Raw genomic sequence first — 14,951 nt, forward strand, 5'->3', positions numbered from 1 at the left:
ATATTTTATATATATTAACAACACATGTATATTTAGTGTCCTTAAATGTAATGAAATGAGGAATGGGGGGGGGGGCGTAGGCTGAAGTTCTGCCTAGGGTACCGGGAAACCTTGCACCGGCCCTGACTAAATGGGTGCAGGGTGTGCAGTGTGAGCCCACCTGGACCCAGGGGTCAGTGTGCACCGTAGACCCCCGCACCCATTATAGATACGCCCCTGTATGAATACACAATTGCCCACCTGACGTACAGTACACCTGGGGCAATAATACTAGAGTTGGAGGCAGCTAGAGATACAGTATGTGTGACTTAGAGGCCTATGGATCAAGTTATTTTTCATAAAATGATGTACTGTACATTTTTGCATAACTGTATGAATTGTTGCTGTGTACTAATAGCACAATGCAGGGTATTTCACAGCAATCTCCGGCAGAGTGCTAATTAGCCCTGCAGATCGCAGTCCCCATTATTATCAATGAGGACTACAATCTCTGCCCTATGTACCAAACTCCAAAAAGCAAAAGCTTTTCGGAGATTGGCCCTGGAAGTTTACACCATTTTCAGATCTGCTTCAAGCCTATGGAGCTTTACGAGCAGGAGAGAGATCTTTCGATCTGTCTCCCACCGCCTCCGTTCAGCGGCGGGAGCTGGCACTGTGCGCAGTGTCAGCTTCCCCCCAAAAAGTGTCTCGGAAACGAGAAAGACTTCCCCAAAGTGCTTGGATATAACTTGCAGGGACAGCGGTTACTGCAACCGCTGCTTCTGCCAGTTCCCCTTTGTACATATTCGGGATATTTTCATAAAAAATTGTAGTATCTGCCGCGATATGAAACAATATATTATATAATACATAGGCCCCTTAAACACATAGTATGGGGTATATTTACTAAAGGTCGATTGTAATCGATTTAAATTCCATCAACATCGATGATGTGTTTCAGGGAGTAAATCACATATTTAGTAATACTTAAAAAAAAAAAAAAAAAACGAAAATTGTCCATTAGTAATCAAGTGATTCAGCCCCAGAAACACAACATTGATTTTGATCGATTCTGAATGATTTTCATACATTTTAAATCGTTCAAAATTGATAATAGTAAATATACACTAAAATGGGCATTTTTCTGCAAACATCATGAGCATTAATGGTTCAAACTGCAAATAGGTCCTATTATACTCAATATTCAGAATAAATTGTGCTCCATTCATTTAGGAACATTGGACAATGATCCGTATAGACGGCCTGATTCACACATGTATGCAATGCCGGTTTTTACGCAGAGCGAGCGTTCTTTTTCTCTTGCGCAGCGATTGTCTTGCGATTCCACATGCACAGAGAACCCATTTGAATAAGTGAGTGACAGGTAGTCAGCATTTGGGGGAGGTAACGGGGGAGTGGTTAGAAAGACGCAGGCATGTCTTACCGTTTAAACGCCGTTACAAGGGCGTGCATAAATTAGCCACTGCGATCTCCTAAGCAGTATGAGAGCCCTCTGCGTGCCAGGAGAACCACTGTATTTGAGACAGGTCAGACCTGCCGCATGGGCAGCATAGCTGGTCGATGTGCGTCAAAGTTACCGATATTTATGCTGGTAAGCGATGTCGGAGGCAGATGAGAAGGCAGCAATGGGCGTTCCTATACTCGGGTAAGCTTTGGAACTATTAGCATATTTCACAGCTCTGGTTCTTGCGAAATTTCAGCTGCGATCGCATTAGTGTCCGTCTCTTTAATCTGACCCAGAATTAGCATTTTTGTTCTGCGTGAAGAGCAGTAATTCTAAAGCTGCATACACACACAACGATTTAGTTAATGAACGATTTTAGTAAACGATTTTCTCCCTTAAAAAATGAACTAAAATCGTGTACTAAAGTTGTTCATTTACTAAGTTCATTTAAATGTAATGAACGATTTTTTAGAAGTACAAACGATTTTTGCATATTCCCTTACTGAAAATTGTTGAGTTGACAAGTCTGACTGAACTACAAACTACAAACTACAAATGTGAACACGCATGAATGATAATCGTTCATCATTTGACTCAGACAGTGAACGATTTTTTTCAAACGATTATCGTTAAACGATATCGTTTAACGATAATCGTTCAAAAAATCGTTGTGTGTGTATGCAGCTTAAGATGGACATTTCATTATTCAAACAATTGACGTACCTGGAATATGACTGTGAAATACACAACAATTATAGTTGTGCTGACAAACAAATTTCTTGCTTTTACTTTGTGGGCATCTAATAAAGCGACTAAGGCGAAGGCCACGGCTCCCCGCAGTCCGCCGTATGACATCACAACTTGGTCTATTATTTCCAGCTGTACCATTCTATAGCGATTTAAAATCCACGTTTGCAAAACAACACCTAAAAGACAACAACATAAACTGTTAGATTATATAATATATGAGCCCAAGATGCTTATATGATTTTAACTATTCTGCTTCCGCCTATGGGATTGGAATGAAATTACAAATATGCATAACATTTTTTGGGGGTAATTTGCAAAGTGCAAAATGTTGTACTAAAAAAATTACTTTTGGCGCCTCTTGTTTTTCAGAACAGTGCAAAATCTTGTTTGCATCCTGGATGGAGTGGTGTTTATTTCTCGGGGGAGGGGGACGACTGGCATTTTCACTCAGCACAAACAATTCAATTGCTGGAGATCAAGTCTCATCCTAATCTGGCGAAACGCGCTCTATAAATAACATTTTCATTATATTCTTCAGTAGGTCTTACCTTGTGTCTTCCACTTGCGGCAAAGCAGCTCATTGAATCAACAACACAACACTGCCACATATAACAAAGGCGCCCTGCTTTTCTGAGTCATGCGTATGAGGAAGGGGAGCGGAGGCTTGTGTAAAATTACTAGGTAGCTCGCATTAGCATAAGATAGAAAATCTACCCGCAAATACAGCCACTTTGTTTGCGACTCAGAATCAGGCCTTAGGGGTGGATGTACTAAGCCTTGGACAGAGATAAAGTGGAGAGAGATAAAGTACCAACCAATCAGCTCCTAACTGTCATTTTTTTTAAAGACAGCCTGTAATTAGACAGTTGGGAGCTGATTGGTTGGTACTCTATCTCTCTCCACTTTATCCCTCTCTAAGGTTTAGTACATCTCCCCTTTAATGTGCTTGCTAGTGAGTGCTAAATTGCAGGAAATACATTCATTACAATTTGACATTATATGGATGATGCAAACACCACGTTAAGCACAGACACATAAATGGACCATATAAGCCTATGGGGCATATTTATCAAGCTAATGGCAAAGTGGTCTGTGTGCAAATCGCCACAGGACTCCGGAGAGCTGCAGAAATGTGTCTTTACTAGCTGTAGTCATGGTTCCTGCTAGATCTTAGTTGGAGAGAGGACCTCTCTGACGTTGCAACCACGTAACCGCTTTGGCAGCGCCGGACTGCTCCAGTGTTACCATCCATGTGGGCATAGAGGGGGAATATATTTTTGTGGCGATCGTAGCAAGCCACCGTGACCGAAGCGTGGCGAACAAACTCTTTTGGCCCCCCCGTTCGGTTCCTTGCCCCTCCTCTTTTGGTAATGGGTCACGTGGGTGTGACGTCAGAGGTCCTTTGCAGCACCCAATTCTAGACCTGACCCTCAGGCATGCTGAACAATGGCTGCACATGCACTTCCTCTATAACTAACACTTACTGTATAGCACACATTTCCTGTATAACAAGTGTATGGCAATGCTGCAACTTCCACCACCCACATACAGTGTACGTCTACACTAATTCTGCCCTTAAAATATAAAGAGGTTGCGGTAGCAATCACTACACTTCGAGATGATCGCTGGGACGGGCTTATATAAGAGAGCTTCTGTCCCAGCAACTGTAGCTTGATACATGCCCCTGAAAAAATATTCCTTATTTACCGCTATATGCATACCACACTTTTTCATGTATATTAAAAGCTTAATGTATGCACTTGGGCTTATTTAAAAGTATGGTACAAGCTACAGCAACTAATTAGAGCTGATTTGCATGGTTAGGCTAATTAAAGCTAACATCTGTCTGGATGTATTACATGTTTTCTGATTGTACTACTTATTTACTTATTATTATACTACAGTACCTATTTATATGTATCCCATTAATTTGATTATGTCAAAGCAATTACACGTTATCCTTATTTAACCCTGAATTTGGGTCTTTTAGATTTGATTATGGAATTATATTTTTCAACAGAAAAAAGTAGGATGTTAAAAAATGTAAAAACACTAAATTAGCACAAAACATTTAAAGACCCCAAAAAATAATAATTAAAAAAATAAATAAATAAATAATAAAAAAAAAGTATATATATATACGTATACAGTATAAACTGTATATATCTATATATCTATATATATATCTATATATCTATATATCAAAATATATATATATATATATATATATATATATATATATATATATTAGGGATGTGCAGGCTCGGTTTTACTCGGATTTACTCGGTTCTTATCGCCACTTTACCGCAAATTCGGATTGATTATATTGGCTATCCAAAACACATGATAGGCGATAGCCAATAAAAAGATCCGAGTAAATCCGAGTGAAACCGAACCCGCTCACCCCTAATATATATATATATATATATATATATATATATATACAGTATATATGGAATGTGTTCTGTCCTGGCTACTTACTACTTGATACTTTGAGGCCTGTGTATCATTTGACGTACAGCTAGGCATTACTACTCTCCATTAAGGAAATCAGATGTTAGAATTTGAAGAACTGGGAATTTGTTGAAGAAATAGAATGTGTATGGTAAAAGCAGGAAAACTGGTAGTGTGTATGGTAAAAGTATATATAGTATATGGCAGTCACTAATGCTGTATTTAGTATATGGTGGTCACTAATGCTGCCTGTAATATATGACATTCACTAATGCTTTCTGTAGTATATGGTGGTCACTAATGCAGTCTGTAGTATATGGTGGTCACTAATGCTGCCTGTAATATATGACATTCACTAATGCTTTCTGTAGTATATGGCAGGCACTAATGCTGTATGTAGTATATGGTGGTCACTAATGCTGCCTGTAATATATGACATCCACTAATGCTTTCTGTAGTATATGGTGGTCACTAATGCTTTCTGTAGTATATGGTGGTCACTAATGCAGTCTGTAGTATATGGTGGTCACTAATGCTGTATGGCAGTCACTAATGCTATTTGTAGTATATGGCGCTCACTAATGAGGTCTGTAGTATATGATGGTGACTAATACTGTCTGTAGTATATGGTGGTCATTAATGCTATCTGTAGCATATGGCAGAAGCTAATGCTGTCTGTAATATATAGCATCACTAATACTGTTTATATTATATGGATGTCATGGGCAGTATTATTCATTGTTATGGGGATGCAGTGCCATGATGAGTCTTTGCCCCAGGTGACAGAAAGGTCAGCTTCACACCTGAACAGAGCCATTGATGTTCAGTCCCCCCTTGAACATGTTCTGCTGTGCATGAGGGGGAAAGGTAGGGATTAATGGTAATGGAGATTGTTAATTAATGCCTCAGAGAGGGGTGGTGGTAATCTATTGCTATGGGGTGTGGGGATTTATTGTCACTAAGGCATGTATTGCAACTGGGGATAGGGGTGGGAGGCAAATATTATAATGGGACATTTTGGCAGCATAGTTGACATACTGTTCAGCATTACTGCCTTACAGTCCTAAGTTCAATTCCTGACCAAAGGCACGGTGTGTGTGGAGTTTGTATGTTCTCCCTGCATATGTGTGGCATTTCTCTGAGTGCTGCAGTTTCCTCCCGATACTCAAAAACCATACTGATCGGTTAACTGGCTTCTGACAACAACAAAAATAACCGGGTGTGTAGTGTGTATGTGTGTACATGTGGTAGAGGATATAGACTGTAAACTTCACTAGGGACTTTGAGAATGACTAAATATTTTCTGTAACGTGCTGTGTAATATACGTGTGCTATATAAATAACTTGATAAATATAGGCCTTGGGAGGTTAATACCACTATGGACACTTATGAACACAGGGCTGGGAAGCTACAGTGGTTACATATGGACACTGGGGTGGGGTGATGTAATACCACTGGGGACAGTGCTACATTACACATCCCCAGGGTAGTGCTAGACACCCCCTAGGTGTATTTTTCTCCTAAAAATAGATGTTATAGAGTTAATTAAGTTATTAAAAAGAGTCATTTCTGGTGATATTTTTGAAAAAAAGGTCAGCACTAGATGGAGCTCACATTATTACAGGATGGGCATGACTGTATTTAATATTATACTGTAAAAAAAAGAAGAGGCGACACAAGCGCAGCCCAGCCAGAGACGCCGGGGACCAGGTGACTATATCGCTGCTGCATCATCGCGTTTTTTTGCATCTATACTTATACCTACATAAGTGATCCAAAATTCTCCATACATTGGGAACGAAAATCGATCTTTTGGAAAAATCAGAGATCGAAGCCCATCACGATGAAGGCATGACAGAACCATGCACATATATAATGAATGTCGGTGTAATGGTTAGTGTTACTGCCTCACAGCACTGAGGTCGTGGGTTCGATTCCCACTAGGGCCCTAAATGAGCAGAGTTTGTATATTCTCCCTGTGCTTGCATGGGTTTCCTCCGGGTACTCCGATTTCCTCCCACACTCCAAAAATATACTGGTAGGTTAATTGGCTCCCAACAAAATTATCCCTAGTGTGTATGTGTGTGAGCATGTGATAGGGAATATAGATTGTAAGCTCCACTGGGGCAGTGACTGATGTGAATGGTAAGATAGTCTTTCATAGCGAAAAACAATGTAACGCAGCAGGGCCGTAACTAGCGGTGAGCGACCGGAGCCTCCGCACAGAGCGCAGGGCTCTGTAGGCGGCATCATCACTGCTTCTTCCTAGAACAGTGCCTGAATGCTACAGGCAGACACCCTGCCATGTGTACAGCTGTCAGGAGGGCATTGAAGACGCTAAAGGAACTGCTGCACTTATAGGTTCTATCAGTCCCGCTCCTTATACGCAATGTCATCATGACATCATGTCGCTTCCTGGCTCCCTCACTTTCTCTCCTCAGACCTTCCCTCCCTTATCCTAGGTGCTTTTAATATTCCTATTGACATTCCCACAGAATCCTCTGCAGCTAAACTCCTTACCCTCACCTCTTCAGTTGGTCTCGCCCAATGGACCTCCTCACCCTCCCATTTGAGTGGGCACTCACTTGACCTGGTCTTTACGCACCGTTGTGATATTTCTGATTACTCCAATTGCCCATTCCCCCTCTCTGACCATCACCTTCTCTCTTTTAACCTATCCCTCTCTCCTTCCCCTCCTCTAACTCCTAAAGCTACAATTACTAAGCGTAATATTGAGGCTATTGACACTGTTGCCTTTTCCTCCCTGCTGGACTCTCTTCTCTCCCCTATCATTTCTCTCTCCTGTCCTGAACAAGCTACTTCCCTGTACAATTCCTCCCTTACTTCTGCTCTTGATTCTGTTGCTCCAGCAATAACCACTCACCCTCACAGATCCACACCACAACCCTGGCATTCCAAATGCACCAGATACCTACAAAAGTGTTCAAGAATTGCAGAGCGTCAGTGGAGAAAGTCACGCTCTAAGGCTGACTTCCTCCATTTCAAATTTATTCTCTCTTCCTACAGTGCTGCCTTGTCTCTCTCCAAACAAACATATTTCAAGAACCTCATCTCCTCCCAGTCCTCAAACCCCCGGCGTCTCTTTGCCACTTTCAACTCCCTACTCTGCCCTTCCCCTCCTTGCCTTCCCTCCTCACTCTCTGCCCTCGACTTTGCCACCTACTTTACATCTAAAATTGACTCCATACGTGAGGACATCATATCCCATCAGACCCTCAGCACTCCTCCTCCTTGCCCTTACCACCCATCCCCTTCTGTCTCACCAACTCTGACATCCTTCTCCCCTGCTTCTGGAGAGGAAGTCATGGCCCTCATCTGGTCCTTCCCCCCTTCCACCTCCACTCTTGACCCTATCCCTTCCTGTCTCCTCTCCCACCTGTCTCCTTCTGCCTGTTCCCATCTGGCTCACCTCCTTAATCTCTCCCTATCATCTGGCACTGTCCCTTCTGCATTCAAACATGCTCTTGTCTCCCCCATTCTTAAAAAACCTACCCTTGATCCTAACATACTTTCCAACTATCGACCCATCTCTCTTCTCCCTTTTGCTTCCAAACTCCTTGAGCGTATTGTCTACAACCGCCTTACCACCTTTCTTTCTTCCCACTCCCTCCTTGACTCATTTCAATCTGGCTTCCGATCTCTCCACTCCACTGAAACTGCCCTCACGAAAGTCAGCAACGACCTCCTTGCTGCCAAATCCAAGGGCCACTACTCTCTGCTCATTCTCCTTGACCTCTCTGCTGCATTTGACACTGTAGACCACCCTCTCCTACTGCAAATCCTTTACTCTCTCGTTCTACGTGACACTGCCCTCTCCTGGCTTTCCTCCTACCTCTCTGATCGTTCCTTCACTGTGTCCTCTCATGACTCCTCTTCCCCTCCACTTCCACTAAAGGTAGGAGTTCCCCAAGGTTCTGTTCTTGGACCTCTCCTTTTCTCCCTATATACATCCTCTTTGGGTGAACTCATTAACTCCTTTGACCTCCAATATCATCTCTATGCAGATGATACTCAAATTTACCTTTCCATCCCTGAGCTCACCCCTGAGCTCCTTAACCGTATCTCCAACTGTCTCTCTGCTGTCTCTTTGTGGATGTCCCAGCGCTTTCTTAAACTTAACATGTCTAAGACTGAGCTGATCATCTTCCCACCCTCTTCCACTACATCACTTTCCACAATTTCATTATCTATTGATGGCACAACTATCTCCTCTAGCCCCAAAGTGCGCTGTCTTGGAGTTATCCTAGACTCCTCCCTCTCGTTTAAACCGCACATTCAACACCTCTCGCAGTCCTGCCGTTTTCACCTAAAAAATATCTCCAGGATTAGACCCTTCCTCACCCAGGATGCCACTAAAACCCTCATCCACTCACTGGTCATATCCAGATTGGACTACTGTAACCTTCTCCTAGCTGGCCTCCCAGTCTCTCACCTCTCTCCACTACAATCGGTTCTTAATGCTGCTGCTCGGCTCATCTTCCTCTCCAGACGTTCTACATCTGCTTCCCCTCTCCTTCAAGCCCTACACTGGCTCCCCTTCCCCTTCAGATGCCAATTCAAGGTTCTTACATTCGCCTACAAAGCCCTCACCAAATCCTCTCCCGCATACATTTCTGACCTTCTCTCCCTTCACACTCCCGCCCGCCCACTTCGCTCAACTAATGCATGCCGCCTCTCTTGCCAACTGATTACTTCCTCCCACTCCCGCATCCGAGATTTTGCCCGTGCTGCTCCCTACCTTTGGAATGCTCTCCCTCTCCCCATCAGACTCTCCACCTCTCTACAAATCTTCAAACTTCATCAAGGCCTTCCAGCACTCATCCTAACCCACCTCATGCTCTTTCCTTCCCATCTTCCCCTTCTGTGTCACGCCTGTCTGTCTGCCCCTCCCCTTAGAATGTAAGCTCTCACGAGCAGGGACCTCTTCCTTCATGTGCTTCTCTTTACATTTTCTTCTACTCTCTACTCCCCATTAGGGCACCTAACACGGGACCGCCAATTCCCGGCAGCTTATTGTGAGTGCTTTAATCACTATTTCAGCAATGTATATAAGTTGTGTCCTTGTCCTGTACTGTAATGTACTGTATGTTACTTGTTTCTTGTTCACCTATTAGTTCTATGTTCTATGTACTATGTAAGGCGCTGCGGAACACTTGTGGCGCCATATAAATAAAGGATAATAATAATAATAATAATGTGCAAAGGAGACGGGGGCAACACAGGGTGCTGTGGAGCCCTGTTACAACCCTTTTGGGCATGGCCGGCTTATAAACTTCTAGCTTGCTATAGTCTGTTGGTGCGTTTCCCTTAAGTACTCAGGATAGGTTGATTTCACACCCTACTGGGGTCATTGGCACGTCTTACCCGAGCAAGCTTGGTTGTGTATTGGAATGGAGGTCGGATGCCTCCTGCTTGCTTAGACAGGGAATAGTTGGCCCTTGCAAGCTTGTTATAGCAGACTTGCGTTGATCAGGGATAGCTGGCCCGTGCAAGTTGTGGTATGATCTCAGTAAGGTTAGCGGGGCGCTGCATAACTGGCCGTTCGTTCTTCTGCCACAATACCTTTGTAATAAATGCAGCTTATGTCACATCCAAAAAGGGTATTACCCCATACCAATGTTTTTTTTTTGATAATTATACTTTTTTAAGTTCATTCATGTTTCTCTGCCCAGTTATTTAATGTTTAACCATATATTCTGGTGCTTGTAATAAGAAAATGTACAGTCATATAATACCAATAAAAAATACCAATAAAAATACCCAAAAATGTGCTTACCTGATATCACTAATCAGACTTCTCTTAACCAAATACATTTATTCAAAAAATTACGTTTGCCAGCTTCACATTAAAAAAGTAAAGACACAACATGTTACACAAACTGATACAATTGTACAAAATGTGGGCCTGATTCAGCAAGGATCGCTATTCTGCTTATAAGCACGCAACGCAGTTGCTAATATCAGCGGTGATATGTAAATGTTTGCATTCACATTGCGATCGCAGCCTAACATAAGGACGCCCACTTCCCCCATACGCACATCCGTATACTTGGTCACCATAGCTAAACAATCGGTAACCGCTGTATGTGGTACTGACTCCGGCCAGGGCAGGCTTCTCTCCCTCCAGAGGCTGCTTGAATTGGTAGACCACAAGTGAGTGCTGAGTTTGTATGATCTTTTTATGTAAATTGTGTGGTCGCATCCCAAGGGCACCCCAGGTGGTTGTGTGCCTTGGATTAAACCTGAATGAAGTCTTGAAAGGACGAAACGCGTTGCCTCTTGCCGTGTATTGCCTGCCACATGAACTATTAATTTTCTACCTCAGATAAGCTGCTCTACCTTCATTACCCTTTTTTTTGGTGTTTTAAATTATTTTTATTGATCATTTTTGTATCTTGCTTTTAAATTGCAAGTGATGTTTATTGTTTACTTTTTAAAACTGCAATATTAAATCCTTTTACAGTTTTAAATATTTATTTGATTGCATGTAATTTTATTCTAATTCACATATTTTACACATATTTAAGTAAATAAGTGTATCATTTAACTACAGGAAAATTCCAGCACTTTGCACTTTTGTATATGCTTATACATTGAACACTGTATTGCACATTTTTGCACTAATATTGCACTCATAGCACTTGCACTTTTTGGTGCAGTACATTATACATATGTATATGTATTTTTGTAAAGATTGAACTTCACATATTTTATTTTTAACCAACTAGCTAGTCGCTCTAAGGTCAACATTTATGTATATATATATATATATATATATATATATACTGTACATACAGTTTATATTTATTAATTAATTATACTATAAGTCTGCTGTTTCTATCAGGGGCCAATGGTCAGTTCCCAAATTATATAGTCTGTTCCTGTGAAGGTAACAATGATAACCCTTATGGGGTCATTTCTATTAATTATCCTACTGTAATGCGAATAGAAAGTACTGTAAGTTTATTTTGGAGGTTATTTGCAAATTGTATCTACTTACCAACATTACCGCCAATAGGGTGTTAGTTAGGCAGAAACAGATCCTCCAATGTACTTAAATATTTAGACTGTCTCCACATTTCTTCAAAGTAAATAGTTTGTTTACTATTCCCTCTTATACAGAGGAGAAGTAAATGAAAGGTATCTTATCTAGGGCTGATCTCGTATCATATAATTTCCTTCACTGCCAAACTGCCAACACATAGTCAATTAGGCAGATATTAAATTGCTTCCTTCCTCAGCCTCTGACTTTCCTCCCAATAATTTATTACTCCAATTGCCATCTATTATAAAGTTAGGCACCCAGTATATTACAGTATCTCTCTTTAGAATATTTGTATAATTCAGTCTATTGCATACATAGTGCATGGAGACTTCAGATGTAGTTTCTGTATTTCCCTGGTTTATAAAACCTTATTAAAATTAATTCTTAAATAGTATCATATTTTATTTAGCAAACAGACATATACACAACTCCCAACTGTTCATTGTACAAGTGACACCTTAGTATCTTTCTATTGTAAGGTTTGTATCTCTATTATTAATTGTTACAATATGTTTTACAATGTTTCACTGATCACTCTCCGTTATTTATATTATTCCTGCAGCGCTCCCCTAGTATATTATACTTACTCAGTCCTGCTAGTTTTAACACTGTTGCTACTTGCAAATGTTACTAACATAAATTATATGGCGCATAGTGAATAGCTGCAGGGCAGCATTAATCTCTCAATTGCTGGTGATGTCAATTTATTTGAGACATTGGGGCCTATGTATTAATAATCGCTGTACTGCCGCGATTATTAAAAGTCCAACTCATCGTGAATATTTTAATTTTTAATGAAAATATCCCTGCTATGTACTAACGGGAACTCGCAGGGACAGCAGTTGCAGTTTCCGTTGTCCCCACGAGTTATATCCCCGGCATTTCGGAGAAGTCTTTCACTGAAGTGAAAGACTTCTTCGGGGAAGCTGACGCTGCGCATGGGCAGAGCGTCAGCTTCTGGGACTGGCCAGGGGCTGCAGAGGGACAGATCAAAAGATCTTTCTCCTGCCCCTGGAGCCCCAATAGGCAAACAGTAGTTAACACCACCTGAAGATGGTGTAAATTACCGGGGCTAAACACCGAAAAGCTTTGCATTTTGGAGTTTAGTACATAGGGGTCCGATCGTAGTCCCCATTGACAATAATGGGGACTGCGATCTGTAGTGCTAATTAGCACTTTGCAGGAGATGTCTGTGAAATCTCCTGCACTGTGCTATTAGTACATAGGATCGATACATAAAATTATGCAGAAACTGCAGTTTCTGCATAACATTATGTAAAAAGTGGCTTGATACATAGGCCCCATTGTTACAAATTACAATAGGTATCAGATAGTGTCACTGATCAAGTCCCGTCATTTGTGTAGTTCCTGTAGTCATTTTCTAACGATATATATATATATATATATATATATATATATATATATTGTCCTAACAGTTTCAGTAATATTGCTGCTTACTGATAATTATATGATGTAATTGTAGCATACACAGTGCTGAGAACACCTGCAGCTTATCATCAGTCTCTTAGGTGTCTATGCTGCCAGCTCTTCTGACAAGAGTCTCCCATAGTATCTCATTAAAGATCTCTGCACCTTTAATAGGGTGAGGTATGACTTGTTGACATTCAGAAGATCGACATTCAGAATGTCGACACCAGAATGTCGACAGCTTCTGAATGTTGACAGTCAGATTGTCGGCAGGATCATTAGGTCGACAATCAATATGTAGACATGCATTAAGGTCGACATGGTTAAAATGTCGATACATTCAGAATATTGACATTTAACATGTCGACACCAAAATGTCACCATATTTTTTTAGGCTGTTTTAGACTAATCCTAAACCTAACCCTAATCCTAACTCTAATGCACAACCCTCACCCTAAACCTATCACTAACCCCTAACTCTTACCATATCTATCTATCTATCTATCTATCTATCTATCTATCTATCTATCTATCTATCTATCTATCTATCTATCTATCTATCTGTCTCATATCTATCTATCTATCTATCTGTCTCATATCTATCTATCTATCTATCTATCTATCTATCTATCTATCTATCTATCTATCTATCTATCTATCTATCTATCTATCTATCTATGCAGTCATGTTAGACTAATCCTAAACCTAACCCTAATCCTAACCCTAATGCACAACCCTCACCTTAAACCTATCCCTAACCCCTAACTCTTACCATATCTATCTATCTATCTATCTATCTATCTATCTATCTATCTATCTATCTATCTATCTATCTATCTATCTATCTATCTATCTATCTATCTATCTATGCAGTCATGTTAGACTTAAACAAAGCCTATAAAAATGCAAGTACCTATTAAATTCATGGGCACCAAAAAGACTACTTAGATCAGGGGTCAGGGAACTTTTTTACCTTTTGCCCCAAAATATATTTAGATACACCGACATTACCCCCTTGATTTGAAAGGAAGGAAATCATATAGTAGTGCCCCCATATAATGCCCCATGTAGTAGTACCCCCATAGTTATGCCCCTGTAGTAGTGCCCCCATATAATGCCCCTGTAGTAGTGCCCCCATATAGTGTCCCTGTAGTAGTGCCCCAATATAGTGCCCCTGTAGTAGTGCCCCCATATAATGCCCCTGTAGTGCCGCTTGTACAAACCCCCCCCCAAAAAAAACACTTACCTTAATCCCCGCTCCTGCATCCGCCGCCGTCCTGTCCGCCCGGCTGCTCCTCGGAACTATGGGAGAGATGCCATGACGTTTCTCCCATAGTGCGCATGGAGAGAGGAGGAAGCTGGAGTCCAGAAGAGAACTCCAGCCTCCGACTAACGCGGCGCTGCAGGGAAGGAGCCGGGCGCCCGTTGGTAATAACATCTCAGCGGGCGTCCAGCTTAGAACCTCCCTGCGGCACAGCCGGGCATGCATATGAATCATTCTATATTATAGAATGATTCATATGCATGCCCGGCTGTCCGTCAATTACCCCCAGGAATTTCATTTTTACCCCATGTGGTGTAATTTACCCCTGTTCCCCGACCACTGACGTAGATGCAAGAGAAGAATTAACTTTTGGTTCTATTACCAGATAACCCCATCTGTACATTGCAGAAACTCTCCATCACAAGCAACGCTTCTGAACCCCTGATATTGCCTCTGATTGAGAAGTACTTGGCATTAGTTAAACTATACATGCTCAGAAAAGAGACTGTACACATTAATCTTCCAAAATAATCTCACTAACACC

General features: G+C 41.4%; 1 protein-coding gene across 1 annotated transcript in view; it reads right to left on the reverse strand.

Annotated features, from left to right (window-relative positions):
• LOC148511474 (sodium/hydrogen exchanger 3-like) overlaps positions 1–14,951 on the reverse strand; it is a 99,758-nt gene that overhangs the window by 53,907 nt on the left and 30,900 nt on the right. Inside the window, exon 6 of the mRNA XM_088442210.1 lies at positions 2,168–2,370. Coding sequence (XP_088298336.1) covers positions 2,168–2,370 — 203 coding nt within the window. The remainder of the gene's footprint in view (positions 1–2,167; positions 2,371–14,951) is intronic.

The sequence above is a fragment of the Taudactylus pleione genome, unplaced genomic scaffold, assembly GCF_031769625.1.
Source record: "Taudactylus pleione unplaced genomic scaffold, aTauple2 ptg000306l, whole genome shotgun sequence".
In the NCBI taxonomy this organism is placed as follows: Eukaryota; Metazoa; Chordata; class Amphibia; order Anura; family Myobatrachidae; genus Taudactylus; species Taudactylus pleione.